At 36.7% G+C, this 18,445-nt stretch overlaps 3 protein-coding genes across 3 annotated transcripts; all 3 read left to right on the top strand.

Moving 5' to 3' along the window:
- The first annotated feature begins 5,131 nt into the window (after nucleotides 1–5,131).
- On the top strand, nucleotides 5,132–5,997 carry LOC131962238 (leukocyte cysteine proteinase inhibitor 1-like). Its single transcript, XM_059327211.1, has 3 exons — nucleotides 5,132–5,362; nucleotides 5,450–5,551; nucleotides 5,690–5,997. The coding sequence occupies exons 1-3, from the start codon at nucleotides 5,282–5,284 to the stop codon at nucleotides 5,798–5,800; spliced, it is 294 nt and encodes a 97-aa protein (XP_059183194.1). The 5' UTR covers nucleotides 5,132–5,281; the 3' UTR covers nucleotides 5,801–5,997.
- A 4,354-nt stretch (nucleotides 5,998–10,351) lies between these two features.
- On the top strand, nucleotides 10,352–11,130 carry LOC131962237 (cystatin-A1-like). Its single transcript, XM_059327210.1, has 3 exons — nucleotides 10,352–10,524; nucleotides 10,615–10,719; nucleotides 10,900–11,130. The coding sequence occupies exons 1-3, from the start codon at nucleotides 10,447–10,449 to the stop codon at nucleotides 11,077–11,079; spliced, it is 363 nt and encodes a 120-aa protein (XP_059183193.1). The 5' UTR covers nucleotides 10,352–10,446; the 3' UTR covers nucleotides 11,080–11,130.
- A 3,710-nt stretch (nucleotides 11,131–14,840) lies between these two features.
- Nucleotides 14,841–15,532, top strand: LOC131962435 (cystatin-A-like). The gene is made up of 3 exons (XM_059327436.1): nucleotides 14,841–15,021; nucleotides 15,111–15,212; nucleotides 15,395–15,532. Exons 1-3 carry the CDS (start codon nucleotides 14,950–14,952, stop codon nucleotides 15,530–15,532), a joined length of 312 nt encoding a protein of 103 aa, XP_059183419.1. The 5' UTR covers nucleotides 14,841–14,949.
- The last annotated feature ends 2,913 nt before the right edge of the window (nucleotides 15,533–18,445 follow it).

Below are 18,445 nucleotides of genomic sequence, written 5' to 3'. Positions count from 1 at the left end.
AATGGTACTCCTGGTTTACTGGGACGGGGTTCGATACCCTGCGGTGTCCTGCTGATTGTTTTGGCATTTACATGAAAGTCCATTTTGTTTTGACTGAATTGTTTTCAACAATCATCAGTAACTTACATAACAATAAAACAGTATTTAAGTCAATACATTAAAACGAACAACCTTCAGTAACTTTAGTAACGTTGGTTTCTTTCCTGCAATAAAACAATATTCATAACTAAAACCTCCATTGACAAATGTGTGTAATGTATGACACTTATTCCAAACTGCAGTAATTGTCTAAATCTCCATGTGTGTTGAAGAAAATGATAATGCTTGCTTCTGCCACTAATGCAGGTTTTGCTTTACCTTTCATGTACTCCTGGTTGACTGGGCTGGAGTTTGATTCCCAGCGGTGTCCTACTGATTGTTTTGACATTTACATGAAAGACCACATTTTTACTGAATGACATGTATAAGAAGTGTGACAAAACTCAAATAAAAAACGTCAAATAAACCTTGTATTATGTTCATTTTTCTCCTCTTGCTTTGTTGTCTGGTCAAATTTGACGGTTTGTGGTTCAAATGCTCTTACATTACCACAAAAAACATCATTCAATCATAATCATCACCACATTTTATTTAACACCTTTTAACACTGTATACAATGTTTCAAACGACCACGTTTCCCTAAACACACACAATTCAGCTCAATTGAGGGGACACATAGATATAAGGTTTAACAATGTGCAACATATTATGTGAGAGTTATTAGCCAAAAACGGTTTTGTGTTGGTAATAGCGCCACCTGCTGGTCATTTTTGGTGTGTGAGTTACAGGGGCCAGTCTATACCACCCCTATGAATTTCATTGCTTTAAGTCTTCTGGTCTGGGCACAGTGCCAAATATCAAATTAGACTGCCGCCAGAGCGCCACCTAGGGGCCGATCAATAAAACCTTCAAGGGTTATCCTCAGGAGGGCATTGACAATAAGTATACCAAGTTTGGTGTTAATCCGACCAACCGATTTGGAGATATGACATACTTCAATTTAAAGAGCGCCACCTAGTGGTCATCGCCCAAAATTTTGCGGAGAGCGTCAGGGGTTCATGGGAAAGTAGTAACCTGAGTTTCATGTCATTCAGACACACCAATGTGGAGATATGCAACACTTTGTGTTTTGTGTTGATAATAGCGCCACCTGCAGGAAGTTGTTATTTAATAACTTGAGTATTGTTTGGGTTATCAAAATTCTTTTAATAACTTTTTGTCATGAGGGTCCATAGATGCTGTGTGCAAAGTTTGGTGCAGAACGATGAAATTACCTAGGAGGAGTTCGAAAAAGTAGGTTTGCGAGATTTCGCGAATTTGCGAAAAAAAACGGTAGGCGAAAATGGGAGTGGCCTATATCACGAGATTCAGCACAACTCAGTGAACGTGTGGATATAAGTTTTTTGAATGTGCGATAAAGTATGTGGGAGTTATTAGCCTAAACGCGCTTTCCTTTATTATAGCGCCACCTAGTGGTGGAAATTCAGGATGACAATAGATTATAAAATTTTTCACCAGGTGTGACTTATATTTAAAGTTTCATGACTTTTGGGGTATGTTCAGGCAGTGAAAAATGCGATCATTTGGGAAGAAGAAAAATAAAAAAAATAATAAAAATAAATAATCATTCGAAATACAATAGGGACCTCGCAGGTCGTTGCCTGCTCGGGCCCTAATTAAATAAAATTGTATGTATATAGCCCAAAATCACAAATAATACATTTGCTGCAAAGGGCTTTACAGTTTGTACAGCATACAACACCCTCTTTTCTTTATGCCTTGCCTCACATAAGGAAAAAATCTCTGTATGCAAGAAGAGAGGGAGAGAAAGAGACAGCAGGTTTCCATTCAATTGTATCACAAATTTTAACCAAATTTCCCCAAAAATCTACAAAAGAAAATGAAAATACATGCTTGTTTTCATGCGAGAATTTGGAGTTGGTTCATGGCGATAAGCAGTCGGAGTGCTAATTTTCCAATCCGAAACCATTGTACCATCACAGAAGAAGAGGGTGCAACAAGATGACGAATTCAAAAGATTGCCGGTCGAAATAGGTCAAGGGGGAAGAAACAACAAAAAATGTCATATTTCCATCTAGATTTCAACATCGTTTATCACCGTTTGAGCTTGGAGTGGTGCTCTTTTAAATGGGTCATCTGGTTGCGCCCCTCTTATTCTTGTTCCCAGCAGGGAACGACAGGGACACTTAGGGGCTTGTCTTAATGCACCAAATTTATGGCACATAGAAATAAGTTGGGTTGAGGGTTATTATTACACCTGTACTGTAGCTCCACCCAAACTGTCACGTATCAGAGCCACCTTCCAGTCTATCCATATTTTTAAATAACATTTTTAAAGAATATTATCTGTATCTGTACAGCCAAGTTCACTCCAACACAATGCAGAAAGCTCAGTGAGGTTAAAAAAAAAAAACAACAACTCCAGAGTAACAAGTTAAGACTTGAAGGAATCATTGGAACCGGTTAACATCTCTGTTCATGAGTCTACCACACACACACGATAGAACACGGTGTCCATGGCAGGAAGCCACTGCTGTTGAAAGAAACATCACTGCCTGAAGTTTGCCAAACCTTGACACAACACTACTGGGAAAATGTTTTGTGGACTGATGAAACTAAGTTCATGAAGAACATGCAGCACTACGTATGGTGTAAAAAGGGAACTACATACCAATATAAGGACACAATCATCCCAACAGTGAACAGTGATCCTACAGGTTAATGTCAGAGTGGCTGTCTGCCAGCTGAAGATCAGTAGAAGTCGGGTGATGCAGCAGGACAATGACCTTAAACATCAAAGTAAATCTCCTACAGAATGACTTCAAAAAAAGAAAATCTACCTTTTGGAGTGTCCCAGTCAGAGCCCAGACCTCAATCCAATAGACATGCTGTGGAATGACCTCAAGAGAGCCGTTCACGCTAAATACATATGAAGAATATGTCTGAGCTGAAGCAGTTCTGTAAAGAGGAATGGTCCAAAATTTCTCCTGATCGTCGTGCAGCTCTGATCAGCAGCTATCAGAAGCGTTTGGTTGAGGTTATTGCTGCCAAAGGAGGCTCGACCAGTTATTAAATCAAAGGTTCACTTTCTTTTTCCACGAACACTATGAATGTATAATGGTTGTGTTCAATAAAAACATGAAATATGATAAAATGTGTATGGTATTAGGTTAAGCACATCTATATTTGGGATTTAGATGCAGATCAGACCACGTTTGATCAAAAAATAATGCAGAAAACTTGGTAATTTTAAAATGTTTTATTTAATTTTTTTATGCAACTGTATCTCCGAATTGTTACAGACTATATGCTAATAAAGGAATCTGAAGTAGTTGCAGGTGTATGGTTTCAGCTGGCAGGCAGTGAGGAGAAAAGGGGGCTGGGCACAACATTTTTCCAGAGTAGCAAGGAAGATACACACACAAATCTATTTCAAGATAACTAAATGGCTGCTGATGACAATGTTGCAGGAACCTATGAGAAACTAAAGAAGTCATAAGTCAGTTGTAGGGGTATCTGGTTCAGATACACATTGCCTCCAGCAGGGGTACCAAAATATTTAGAGGTAAAGCTAATTTAGGTCAATTTTGCTATCGGAAATTGACTAAATTAATATTTAATACTTTAAATGAATTAAAGTTACTCGAGGGGCACCACCTATTCACTTAGGAATAGGAAAAGATAGCAAATAATAGTTAATCAGTCTCATAAGGTTAACAAATTATCAATTTGGAACATTGATTATTAATTATGAATATAATTATAATCGAATTACCTTATTAATATTTAGTAACGGTTGAAGGAATTTTGAGTTCTTTCCATAGCAGAGGTTAGCAAATCACTCATTCATGTGCAACATTAAAGGGAGAAGCATATTAATCCAAAAACATATTTATTCTAAATAAAGCAAAGCAAACAGAACACACAATAACTAATCTAAAAGACTATTTACAGTGGAAATGTGGGTGAAAGAATGTGTAACAAAATGGCTGCCGAAAGGCGGTCATTTAAATAAATCAAAATGGCGGAAGCCCTTTTGTTCTTGAAGAACAATAGACCATGCGGTCTTGAAGGTCTATGTGTTGTAGGAAGCCAGATTAAAGTATATTTCATGTGGATTAGTGTGTGAGTAAATCAAATGAGTTATAGTTAATTTACATGTACAACTTGAGATATGTAGAGCAACATTAATCATACAACTTCAAGTGATCTAGCTACACAAAATATCCCAACAAATATACTTAAACACACAACAGATCAACACCATTGATTAAAACTTAACAAACTTGTTCTTGCTTACTAACTGCCCAGTACTATACCACAGAGTCCAGAGTTGAAAGGGGAAAGCAGCACTCCTTTTGAGGAAGAATCTGGTTCCTGGTTGGGTTTTGGTGGTTGTAGCGTTGTTTGCTGTTGGCTCCAGAAGCTTGGTGAGGGTCTCTGTGATTATGTCCAGGATAGATCACAGGCAGGAAACTTAGAAGCGTGGTGGTGGGCCCACTTGATTTGGGTTTTCACCGGACTTCTCTTAGAGCTGGAGACAGAGGGAAGGTGTCTGATCTTCCTCCTGGAAGATCAGACCAGGACAGCAGGCATACTGTTCCTCAGGGAGTTGAGAAGAGAAGAGAGAGCAGGGATGGCTGCACAAGACTTTTGTGTCCCAACCTGGAAGTTGTATTTCCTGTTGGTATCAGCCAATGAGACGCCTTTAGGTATCTCCAGATACCTGTGGGGGTGGGGGTCGTTTGTCTTTGTTTGGAGGGGGACAAAGAACGACCTCCATCTTGAAGCATGGAGAGAATTTGTTGACAATTCTCACTGAATTCAGTCTTTAATCCAAATGAATCTTCTGGAGTAGCTGTGAGCCCTACACAGTGTTACGGAATTTTAACCGATAATGTTCCCACCAGACTCTGTGCCAACTACTCATATTAAAAAATAACTGAATGACAGTGTTTTGGCATGTGTTTTACTCCCCACAGTCATTTGAGGTCACACACAAAGACAAGCCTCTACCTGAAACCATCCAACGAACTTTACGGCACAAAGAAATATTTTGGGTTGAGGGTTATAATTACACCGATACTGTAGCTCCACCCAAACGTATCAGAGCCGCCTTCCAGTCTATCCAGGGGTGGTTATACAGTATAAATATATCTGATAACCACTCGAGACACAAAAAGCAGGCAGTTCTCTGATAACTTTAAGGGACTTTGTGACAATGGACCAGGAACAGATGGTTCTTGGAGGATGGGGCGCGCCAGAGGAGGCCACTGAGGAAACTCAGATTATTTGTGATAAGGTGAGCTTCAATCTATTTTCATTCTTTATGACTTCCACATGCATCACATCAGATTTACATATCAGATTTTATTTCATTCATAAACAGGTGAAGACCAAAATAGAGGAAAAGACAAACGCGAAATATGAGGTCTACAAACTAGTTAAATTCAGGAGTCAGACTGTCGCTGGAAGAAAATTCCGCTTCAAGGTAAAAAATACATTTGATATTTAAAACCCTCAAATGTGTCTTTGTGTAATGTACAAGTTGAATTAACATCCGCTTGAACACAAGATCAAGATCAATGTATTTATTTAGATGCCAATTTTTTCTTTATTTTCCCTGCAGCTTCATGTTGGAGGAGTGAATTACATCCATGTGGAAGTCTACCAAAACATACAAGGAGAGCTTCGGCTAGAGAAGACTCATGTGGACAAAACCGAAGACGACGCCCTCTAAACTGATCACACCCTGTTTCAAAAGTAAAATACTTCCTTCATTCTGAAATAAAGGAAGCCTTGTCTTATTGTGTGTTACTTCACAGCTGTTCTGGAGGCAGGGAATGTATTTCATATACTTCTGAGATTACAAATGTCTGAGGAAAGTATAAAATCTAGCCAAAGAGGAAATACATCGACAGTGACTGCAGTACTGTTCCCCTTTCCTAACAAAGTTCTTTTGAATCTTTCCTCTTCTATTGTATGAGACAATGCTGAATGAAGTTTCCATTGCTAACATGTAAAACATGCTGTTCCTACTGTACATCCTGGTGTAAGGAGTATGTTACATTTAAACTGTTATTTACAAGATGAGTAAATAACATAAATGTCCTGAGAGCTTTGCTGGTGATAAAAAATAATAAATCTATTTTTCAAATAGTTGTCATTTCATCATGTGCAACACATTGCTCATATTGCTAGATTTGTTTGATGTTCTAAAACTTTGAACACAAATGAATCAACTCCGCCCCCTGGAGTCAAATCATCAGCTATGGACTACAAAAATAAATAAATAATACAAGCCTATAATTGTTCACTTTTTGGCAAATTGGCACCGTTAAAAGTATTTTGAATTAAATATTTGTAGTTTACCGTTGCCATTTTCTGCTGGAGTCATTTTATACTGTAAGTAATGTGTTTATTGGCTTGGATTTATAGGCCAACCTTTGAACACTAGATGGAGTACTGGTATCTGAGAATACATATCTACTGTAAAATGTTTACAGAAATTTACTGTATTATTTTACATGTTTTTTCTTGTTTTTATATTCTACATTAGGTGCAAATATCATAAAAAGTGAATTACTTTTATTACATAAATTTACCATAAAATAAAAGTACTAAAAAAAAAGAAACTGTAAATAAATATAATAGGACATTATAGATTATTTATAGGATTATTCAATTGCTTATAGGATTATTCAAATGGTGTTGAATGTTAATTTCAATAAATATTATATATATATTATATATAATATATATATATATAAGAAAAAAAACCCACATTAAATGAAAAATAAAATGTATAGATAAATGTAAAATTAACTTTTTTTTTTTTTTTTTTTTTTTTTTTTTTACAGTTTAACTTAAATTCAATGTAGAAAAAAAATTGTTGTTGTTGCAACTTTCATATCCACGTTTTTACATTAATGTAGTCGTTTGCAGAGATAAAGTAGGTGTTTATTAGGGTATTTATAACTTTTCCTGTGATACATCCCTTACTGGTGTGCATCAATAAATGATTGATAGAAGCTACATAGTTATATCGAATTATACAGGATTATAACGCACAAAAAGTGTGAAAAATTGTGCCATATAACATATTTATTTTAATCATACACAATTGTATTCCCAAGCTGGTTTTAAAGTGTATATAGATATCTTCAAAAGTCATGTGGACATGTTGGTTTTGAAGGTCCATTCTTGACTTTGGAAATTTTAAATCACATTATTATTATTTTTGTTATTATTATTATTATCATTATACATTATATTATTATTATTATCACATTATTTAATCACATTACACATTATTTTTTTCTGGAGCTTTCATCTACATCTCATGGCCTTCAGCAGTGGATGCTCAGTCATAATTAAAGAAATAATTCATTCATAAATATATTAATATGTAACATTTTATGCTTTATAACTGTTGTTAGCTATTATGTTTATACACTAGTTATAAAAAGGAGTTATAGTTGTTATAAGACAATTAACACTGACAAATGTCCCTGGATTTGCTCATATGTTTATTATGATGCACTAAAAGCCATTTATTAATTGTGATTATGCTGCTTTAATGCTTATTATGTTGTTTTACATTTAGTGTCACTGAATTGTAATTGTTTATTGTTAGAGAAATGCATTGAGGAAACCTTTCAAATTAAATTATCTGACACCAACAGTAAATCCTCTCACCTATTTCTCTGCGCAGATCGTTTGATGGGGAATGATGAGCAGGAGACGTCCAAGTTCTCAGTTTAACATAATTTTATTACAATACGTCAAGAAATGTGCAGTTACAGAGCTCTGGGTTCACTCTACACGTCCCTGATTTTTTGTGATTATAGAATCTTAATCAGTTTAAGCAAATGGAATATACGTATTTAAAGTAATCACAGTTTCTAAACCAATATTAACACACAATCATAATCATTGTATTAAAAGCATATTGCATGATTAATCCATAATTTAATCATTGTATCAAAAGCATATTGCATGATTAATCCATAATTACATAGAGAGATGTAGCACACACAAGGTTAGTGAATTACGAGTGCATTTGATAGTGACCTTCGTCACACAGATCGTGACCCCCATACACAGAGACAGACAACAGAGACAGAAAAAGAGACAGAATAACAGATTATTTTAACATTATCAACCACAGTTATTTAAATTACTGTTTACTTTGTGTTTTTGCAGAAGTTCCAAACACACAATTATTGTTGGGACTGTATCTAAATTTGTATTGTGGGTTATGCTTGTTGAGATTCAGTCTGTAGATTCATACACTGAAAACAGAAAACTTTTCTTTTGAATTATGTTGCAATCAGCCTAACCTCTTTGGACCTTTGTGTCCACATATGTGCTGACTAGTCACAATGATTGCCTGTACAAAAGGCACAGTTTGCCTCATCAGATGTTGCAATAATACTGATCAAGAAATTTCTACTAACTGTGGGAGTGAACACAACCTTACAAAATATACACACTAAATGAGGAAGTTCAATGAAAGTTTATTCAGTGAAATCAGACCTGAAATTAAGTAACTGAACATTTGCACACTGTTGAACGATACATGTACAAATTATTAAAATTAATTAATTTGTTTGCCAGATGCAAAAAAGCCTACATCATCTGAGGTTTGCTTTGACATTAAGAAATGTAAGCAGTTTTTTTACAAGTTGAAAAACAAAAAAACAAAAACTGTATTAATTATGATCTGGCATCAAAGCAATTCTAATCTTTCTTTGGATTCTGCTTGGATAACAAGCTCAATAGCTCTTGTGTTTGTATGAAGATAAAGCAAGAAGACAGTTAGCTTAGCTTAGCATAATGGAGGTGGGGAAAATGTGCCAGACCCTCTAAAGATCACTTTGTGAAGATAAAACAAATATTTTTCATAAATTTGTAAATCTTTATGAATCTGTCTCTTTAACTCTCAACCCACTAGGGGGCAGAGGAAATGAGCCGTAACACCATATTGACGTATTATTAATTAATTCATTATCCTTAACAGCTCGTCTGCACTCGGGTCTCAATCGCTAGTAAAAAAATTCTTCTTCAGGACAATTTGATGTTAAAAGTTCCAATAATGGCCCCATTTAGAAGAAAATAGAAGATAAAGACTAGTATGATTTGGGGCGTGGCTACCTTTGATTGACAGGTCATTAACAAGGCGAGCCGTCATCAGAAGAGAACCAGAACAATGCGTATCCACGGCAACGCATCAATACATATATATATATATATATATATATATATATATATATATATATATATATATATATATATATATATATATATATATATTTTAAAAAGGACGTTTACCTGTTTGGTCTCATAACTTTTACCATTTCACACTAATCTTCACTTCATGACAGTTTATTTGAACGTTTTGTTCATTAATAATGTCTTGTTCAGCATTTGGTTGGACTAGTAGACACTCCAAGGAGTCGCTGTTCATTTTTCTGAGGTAACGTACATTTTGTTTGTGCTAGCCAAACTAACATCCCAGTTAATGCTAACATGAATTAGCAGCGACTTCTCTCAGTCAGGTTGAGGTGTAGAGGCTGTAGTCAGTGATCAGATCCCTCTCGGGCCTCCACAGTCCAAATATGGTCTGCTCCCAGTTTCCTGAAACAAGATGGCGACGAGTGTAACGCTGAACTTGATGCCTCAAACGGGCAGTCCACAAACCAATTGGTGACATCACAGTGACTACGTCCGTTATTTATAGTCTATACTCCACACTGAAGACCCTCTTGCTGTGAGGCAAGAGTGCTAGCCAAACACCACTGTGTAGCCTTTACAGATAAATAAATAAATATCAATTAATGATGTACAACATATGGTGTTAATATGGCTAACCTATTAGCAAAAGTTTCCTATTTTAGCAGACTCGAAGCAACATTAGCATTTATTTGGATTCGTGTTTCTGGCTACCTGATGGTCATGTTTCAATATTCATTCTTCTTTTGATTCTGTCTCCTCCAACTTTAAAAAAAAATCTGGTTCCTTAGCTGCCAAATGCTTAACTATATTTTACCCACTGTGTCTCTCTTCAGTCTGGTGCTGAGCAGGTAGTGAACAGTGGGATTAGCAGAGGTTTGTTGACAACACTGGCCTGCTGCTCACAAATCATTCGGTTTTTGAGAAGTTTAATTGGGTAAACTGGAATTAGGGAGTAATTCATGAAGGATGAGCAACACTAAACAGACTACTGTAGCTCCACCCAGACTGTCATATATTAGAGCCACCTTCCAGTCTGTAACCAGGGGCTCACACAGTATAAATATATTTGATAACCAGCTGAAAATAATCACTCGAGGCAGAAAAAGCAGACTGTGGACTTCTCTGTTGACTTTAACAGACCTTTTGACAATGGCAAACATCGTTCATGTAGAATGTAGAGTGGTGAGGGAGGACGTCGATGAGGAAATTCAGAGGATTTGTGATAAGGTGAGCTTTAATCTACCTTCATTCTCCACAACCTCCAAACATAACTATCTGCTCTGTGTTTACATTATATTTTGTTTCCTTCATACACAGGTGAAGGGCCCAGTGGAGGAATTCACAGGCAAGACCTATGAGGTCTACAAGGCCGTTAAATACAGGAGCCACCCTCCTCTGGGTAATGGAAACTTCCTCATCAAGGTAATTTAAATTTTTAAAAAAGGTTTGAAAGTCTCAGATGTTTGTCTTTGTATAATATCTAATGTCATGTCAGGTTCATGGCAGCACAGTAAACAGCAGTTAAACACATCCAGAAGATCACTGTTCAGCAACAAGATTAATATATTTTTTAGATGTCAAACTTTATCTCTTTTTCTGAAGGTTTTTGTTGGAGTGGAGGACTACATTCATCTGAGTGTCCATGAAGTCAGGACCCTTGTCCTAGGAATGCCCAGGCCCATAGAAATGCTGCAAGGTGTGGAGCAGCGAAGAACCAAAGACGACCCCCTTGTGTCTTTTGTTAACACATTTAAATGGTCCTCTTCCACAGCCACTGAATAACATAATCTGTGATGTTAAAAAGAATGCTTAATCAATCATAAAAAATAAACACTTCTTGCAAAGTATTGTTTCTATAATAGCCTCTTTGTCAAAACCTAAGCGCATCTGTGGTCATGACTTAGCCTACTGTACAATAAGCTGGAAATGCTGCACTATTTACAATATAACATTCTAGCATTTACAATATTATACCAGTATCGGAAATTGCTTCGATACTGCCGAAAATGCTGGCATCGGTGTCGTAGAGTACTGGAGTCCAGTCACCGATCCGAGCAAGAAGACAGTTAGCTTAGCTTAACATAATGGAGGTGGGGAAAATGTGCCAGACCCTCTAAAGATCACTTTATGAAGATAAAACAAATATTTTTTTCAGTCGTCACAATGATTGCCTGTACAAAAGGCACAGTTTGCCTAATCAGATTGCAATAATACTGATAAAAAAACTCCTACTAACTGTGGGAGTGAACACAACCTTAAACAATACACCCACTAAATGAGGAAGTTCAATGAAAGTTTACTCAGTGAAATCTGACCTGAAATTAAGTTACTGAACATTTGCACACTGTTGAACGATACATGTACAAATTATTATAAATAATTTATTTGTTTGCCAGATGCAGAAAAGCCTACATCATCTGAGGTTTGCTTTGGCATTAAGAAACGTAAGCAGTTTTTTTTACAAGTTGAAAAACAAAAAAACAAAAACGGTATTAATTATGATCTGGCATCAAATCAATTCTAATCTATAGATTAGTTAGCTAAGTTAGTGATAATCACATCACATCACAGTCATGCAGGTGTAGTATATTTTTTATAATATACTGGTATTGGATTGGTACTCGGTATCGGCCGATACCCACAGCACAAGTATCGGAATCGGTATCGGGAGGGAAAAAATGGTATCAGAACTTTACTCAGGTGCTGCTGCAGCAGCCAAAGCTGAACAGAGTGGGTGGAATATTTATAAACCAGCCACATCAGGATCACCACAACCAGCCAGATGTTACTGTCCTTTACTACCAGTTAACCAGCGAGAAACACAATGCCATACAGGGCAGTAATCCACACAGGAATCTGACAAACAGCAACAATGTCATTCCAGCACCATGGAGAGTGCACAATACAGATGTGGTGCTCATACAGGGTGAGATGTATCCCATGTGTATGGAAGTATTGGTCCCAGAGGCCACATGCAGTGGAATGACATGACATGTCCCCTGTCCTATAGTAGCATATAGATCTGTGCTGTTTGGAAAGCAGCTGCTTTGTAGAATATTGCGAGTGTATTAAATGACATGTATGTTGTTCTTTAGGCACTTAGAAAGTACTGTAAGTTTCTCAAACATGCTGCACATAAGAACCACAAGAAATATAAAGATTTGTTTTGAAAGCTTTCCTTTATTATTTCTTAAGAAGTCAGTTTAATCAAGTTGCTGCCAAATATGTTAATCGCTGCGTTAAAACATTAAAAATCAATGTCACATCATTTCAGAATGAGGAAACAGAGCATTTTAATGTGAGACTACAGCCTGAAAGGTTTTCACTGTCGAAGCAGGTTCTCTGATGTAAAAGGATCGAGGGGGGCGTCTTTGGTTCTGCGCTGCTCTACACCGAGCAGCTTAAGCTCACACGCCACTCTTGTTATAGGTGGTTGGAAGACACTCAGATGAATGTAGTCCTCCTTTTCAACAAAAACCTGCAGGAAAAACAAATAAAATATTTAGACATCTTAACAGTAGATTTATCTTGATGTTGTGTTGCTAAATAGTGAGGATCTTCTACCATCAACTGTCCTGCCATGAGCTCGACATCACATTAGATTCAGCTGATTGACATAATAGATTTAAATTATGTTCGTAGAATTATATTTACCTTGATGAGGAACTGTGTTCCAATCTGACCCTTTCTCCTGTATTTGACTGCTTTGTAGCCCTCATAGGTCTTGCCTGTTAGTTCCTCCACTGGGTCCCTCACCTGTGTATGAATAAAATAAAAATATTAAACACAGAGCAGAGAGTTGTGTGTGTAGAATGAACGTAGATTAAAGCTCACCTGATCACAAATATCCTGAGTGTCCTCATCGGCGTCCGTCACCGGACCCCATCCTTCAAGATCTTTGTTTGCCATTGTCACAAGGTTCGTTGAAGTTAACAGAGAAGTCAACCGTCTGCTTTATGTGTCTCGAGTGGTTATTTTCAGCTGGGTATCAGGTATATATATACTGTGTGATCCTCCTGGACACAGACTGGAATGTGGCTCTGATACATGACAGTCTGGGTGGAGCTACAGTACAGGTGTAAGTAGCCCTCATGTGATTCTGGGTATCGAAGAAACCCAACATGTTCCTTTGTACCACCACCTTTTGCAAATAAACCCTGTAAGCACATTTTTAAGCTTTCATTAACATGAACACGGATCAATTCTTAAATTCAGTGGGAAAAAACCTTCATGTTGTCAATCACACAAACCACGAAACATTTTCTCACTGTCAGTTACTTGACAGGTGTCTAAAATATTTCATACATTCGTCTCAGGTGAACAAAGGAGTTGTGAGCTCTGTGAGGCTGCACTGAGGCACAGTGGTGCTCCCATCTCACTGCTAACATGCTCACAGTCATTTTATTTTTTGATATTGTTGAAGATATTTGGTGATATTTAGAAATATTTGACAGTAAATTAAAAGTACTAGCTTCTAAAGACATAATAAAGAAAGCATTAAAATGACCTTGTGGGTCTTATATGCAGCTTTTCTTTCCATTTGTGAACTCTGATTTTTGTTGTTTGTCAACCATCCCACAGTTATTGAGACATAATTTAGTTTGTAGTGCTCAGTCTATGGAAAATATATCAAAAAGCAACTTCAGTGATTCAGTATTGCTCATTTTACTTCTTGTTTTATAAAAAAGGGACAAAAAGATGGTCCAAAGTGGAGTAGCAGCAGAGTATTGTAACGTATGGACTATGTTCAATAGCTCCACACAAACTGTCATGTATCAGAGCCATCTTCCAGTCTGTATACAGGGGGCTCACACAGTATAAATATGTTTGATAACCAGCTGAACATAACCACTCGAGACATAAAAGTCAGACAGTTGACTTCTCTGTTAATTTTAACAGACCTGGTAACAATGGTAAAGATAGACCTTAAAGGATGGGGTCCAGAGAAGGACGCCGATGAGGAAACTCAGAGGATTTGTGATCAGGTGAGCTTTGATCTACCTTCATTCTCCACAACCTCCAAACATAACTATCTGCTCTGTGTTAAAATCACATATTATTCCATTCATAAACAGGTGAGGATCCCAGTGGAGGAATTCACAGGCAAGATCTATGAGGTCTACAGATCAGTTAAATACAGGGATTTTCTTTTGGAACAGTAAAAACTGCTGAAAGTGTTGATATAAAACTCAGATGAGGAAAAGTTTATGTTGGTGACAACAGGGAACAAAATTAATGCAAGTTTCATTGCAAAATATTGTGAGTTAATGTTTAATAGTTTTTATAGATTAGTGTATAATAGTTGCTCACTGATAATGTTCTCCAGAAGCTCTATCTGTGGTGTGGCTGTTGGCGTTCCAAACATTGTGACTGTGTCCACTACTTCCAAGGAATTACACAGAAATGACACAATGACTGTGATTTGGCACCTGCCCCCTCAGTAATTTCAGAACAATCCTAAATCTTTCAGAGTAAACATTACAGAACTTTGTTGTAGCTCCACCCAAAATGTCAAGTATTACAGTCACCTTTCCAGTCTGTATCTGGAGGTAGACAGTATACATAGATTTGATAACCAGCTTAAAATAAACATTTGAGACACATACAGGCAGACAGTTGACTTTTCTGTTAACTTTAACAGACTTTGTGACTATGGCTAACATACCTGGAGGATGGAGTGAGACCAAGGATGCCACTCCGCAAATTCAGAAGATCTGTGATGAGGTGAGCTTCAATCTACCTTCATTCTTCATGACCTCCACATCCAACTCTCGGCTCTGTGTTTCATATTTTATATTTTTATTCATAAACAGGTGAGGATCCTAGTGCAGGAATTCACAGGCAAGACCTATGAGGTCTACAGAGCAGTTAAATACAGGAATCAGATTGTGGCTGGAGAAAACTTCCTCATCAAGGTAAATTATATTGTAATATTTGAAAAACAAAGGATTAAAAGCATCAGATGTGTTTCTTTGTATAATATACAGGTTCAATAAATTGTGACATTCAGTTGAGTCTAATGTTATGTCAAATTCATGGCAGACTTAGATGAACATATTTTTCAAATGTTACATTTTCCCCTTTTTTTTACCTGTAGGTTTTTGTTGGAGAGGAGGGCTTCCTTCATCTGTGTGTCTTCCAGGAACTTCCGTGTAAAGGAGGAGAGAGTGTGCTGTGTGGTGTAGAGCAGCACAGACAGAAAGATGACCCCCTTGTACTTTTTGTGAGCAACTGATCACACAACCTGTTTCAACAGGTATATATACCACCAAAAGGCAGCAGGCTTTTGTTAAAATTCCCTGCTTCTGACATATTCGACACTGATTTGAATGTATTAACGTTCAGAGATAAATATATTTGGTGATATCTGGAAATGTTTGGCAGCCATTAATGAAGAAATAATAAATAAATAAAAACATAAAAATGCTTGTGAGTCTTATATACAGCTTTTGCTTTCCTTTTGTGAAGTCTAGTTTCTAAATATATGCTGTCTTGACTGGCAGAAATTGTTATGAATTAATTAAAAAGGAAAATAAATCTGCTTAGTTTACACAAATCATAACACATTTCTATTAGTATGTTCACTATTAGTTTAGCATTTTATCATGTGGCTATCCCACACAAGTATTCATATTACATATAGCCTATAACGTTTTGTATGACATTACTAGAATTCTGAGAATTTAGAATTACTGTGTTGGAAAAAAGCCCACTGACGTGTGTTGTATTTACATCTTGTATCATTGAGTTATTTTTTGCTACTCAACTGTGAGTTCATTGTATTTTTCTCACTTAATATTGTAGTCAAAAGTCTCTCCAGATACCAGGGAAGAGGTTTGTGTGTCTCATGTGCTGCTGCAACAGCCAAAGCTGAACAGACTGGGAGGAATATTTTTAAAACGGCCACAGGGCAGTAATCCACACAGTCTGACAAACAGCAACAACACCAATTAAGAATTGTGGAGAGTGCACAGCAATGTCTGATTTTATCAATAAAAATGATTAACTAAGAACTAATCTCCAAGATGACAAGTTCAACTACAAGATTAAAAGTAATTGAACTCAAAACAATAAATTAAATCCAACTTAATGTTCACTGACCATCCCGTTTCGGTCTGGCAAACCTGACCCCTACTGGCTAATGTGGGCAAGTACACCACACAGAAAACTGGCAAAGAGCAACATCATCATTATTCAAGAACCAATGAGAATGCACAACACAAGTCTGGATTTATAAATATATTAGATTTCCTCTGGAAAACCCACAGAATTCTGCCATACAGAATAAAATAGTGACTGTTTTAAATCAGAAAACAAAAATAGTCAGTAATTGGAAGAGGTATATCAACAGATAAAAAGGACTGAGTGCATCAAATATAACCCTTAAAGTTGTATATACTCTTTTAGTTACAAGGTATGAGCTGCAATTTTTGGTAAGTGGAAAAGTACATTGTTATGCTGCCCTTCTGAAGGTATTTCAACAGGTAAAAAGTACTGTGTAAACTATAGTCTGTTACTATAATCCTTATGGATGAAATCAAGTTACGTTGAGGCAGAAAAAACATCCAGTCACAAGAGCTGCAATCACTTTTTTTGGCAAGTGTAAACTACATCTTGATTGTTGCTTTGCCCCTTTAAAATGATTTCAACTAATAAAAAGCACTTGTGGGGTGGAATATCATCTCTAAAAACATAACGGTCACAAGTGTTATTTTGAGGCATAAATAACCTTACAAAGAAAAGTGCAGTCCAAGGTAAATGCTGCAATCACTTTTCAATTCTGGTAGGTGCAAAGTGCTTTTAATGGGCAGCAGACGTAGATATTTAAACTGGTAGAAGGGACAATATTTGTTATAATAACTTAGGGCACAGAACAGATGAAATAATGCAGTCATAGCAAAAGCAATCATTTCATTACTTAACATGCAAATCATTGTAATTAGAGTCAAGTTTCCAAATATAAACATTAGGCACATCCAAACATTGGAAACAATACCGTATTGCCTGTATAATAATGTAAATATAATGCCTAATAATGTCATAAACTGTAAACACTTACATTATCTGAACTGTTCTGCATGTGAGAGACACTTTCCTTGGAAACTTTAAAACAATAAATACATATAATAATGATAACTCCAACGCTGAAGGCCTTCTGTGATTATTTGGTCCATTTTCCCATGTTGAAAACAGTTAGTGTTGTTCATAGCCGTCAGCTAGTCTTCGGTTGGGTTTACGACCAATCAGAGGCTGTTCAGTCCGTGGCCTGGAGGTTAGGAATCGGGCTTGTAACTGGAGAGTTGCCAGTTCGAATCCCGGTAGACTGAAGTGCCCTTGAGCAAGGCACCTAACCCCCCTGCACGCAGTAATGTGCTGCCCTTGCATGGTGTGTTCACTTGTGTGTAACAAAGGATGGGTTAAATGCAGAGGTTGAATTTCCCCATTCTGGGATTAATAAAGTAATCTTCTTCTTCTTCTTCTTCTTCTTCTTCAGCTGATTAATTGACCAACGGCTCTGTTTTCTACTGACCAGAAAGTTTCTGACTGTGTGGCAGATCTCCCCTCAAACACATTGTGTAATAGCCTACATTCTCAGCAGGCTAGAGGCCAAATAAAACATATCGTCTCCTTGTTAAAATAATCGCCTAACTCATTTTTTTCAAGTTTTGAGGGAAACACAAAAACTTCACCAAAAGTGTAACATGACATTTATTGATCATTTCACTCAAAAAGGATGTAACAAAGGATGGCTATTGGCATAGTAATAACACTGTGTGTAAATTATGTAACTTAAGATAAATAAATGACTTAGACAATTTTTTGAACATGCCTTTGTGACTTAAGCAAGATATGGTGACACTTTATTTTGAAGGTGTCTACATAAGAGTCACACAAGCCTGTCAGAAACATGATATGACAAGTATCATGAGCATTAATGTTACTTCAAAGTGTCATTAATGTTCATGACACATCCCATGTCATGTTTATGACACGCTCATGTCACTCTTATGTAGACACCTTAGAGTAAAGTGTTAGCAATATTAGTGTCAACAATAAAACACTGTTAAACTAAACTGATAACTAAACAATCTCCATCTAGCTCTTCTTCGCTGGATTCTTATCTGATGCCTATGAATGTGGCAAATTG

Source organism: Centropristis striata, chromosome 23, assembly GCF_030273125.1.
Source record: "Centropristis striata isolate RG_2023a ecotype Rhode Island chromosome 23, C.striata_1.0, whole genome shotgun sequence".
Lineage (NCBI taxonomy): Eukaryota > Metazoa > Chordata > Actinopteri > Perciformes > Serranidae > Centropristis > Centropristis striata.
This window is presented reverse-complemented; position numbering and strand designations above follow the sequence as displayed.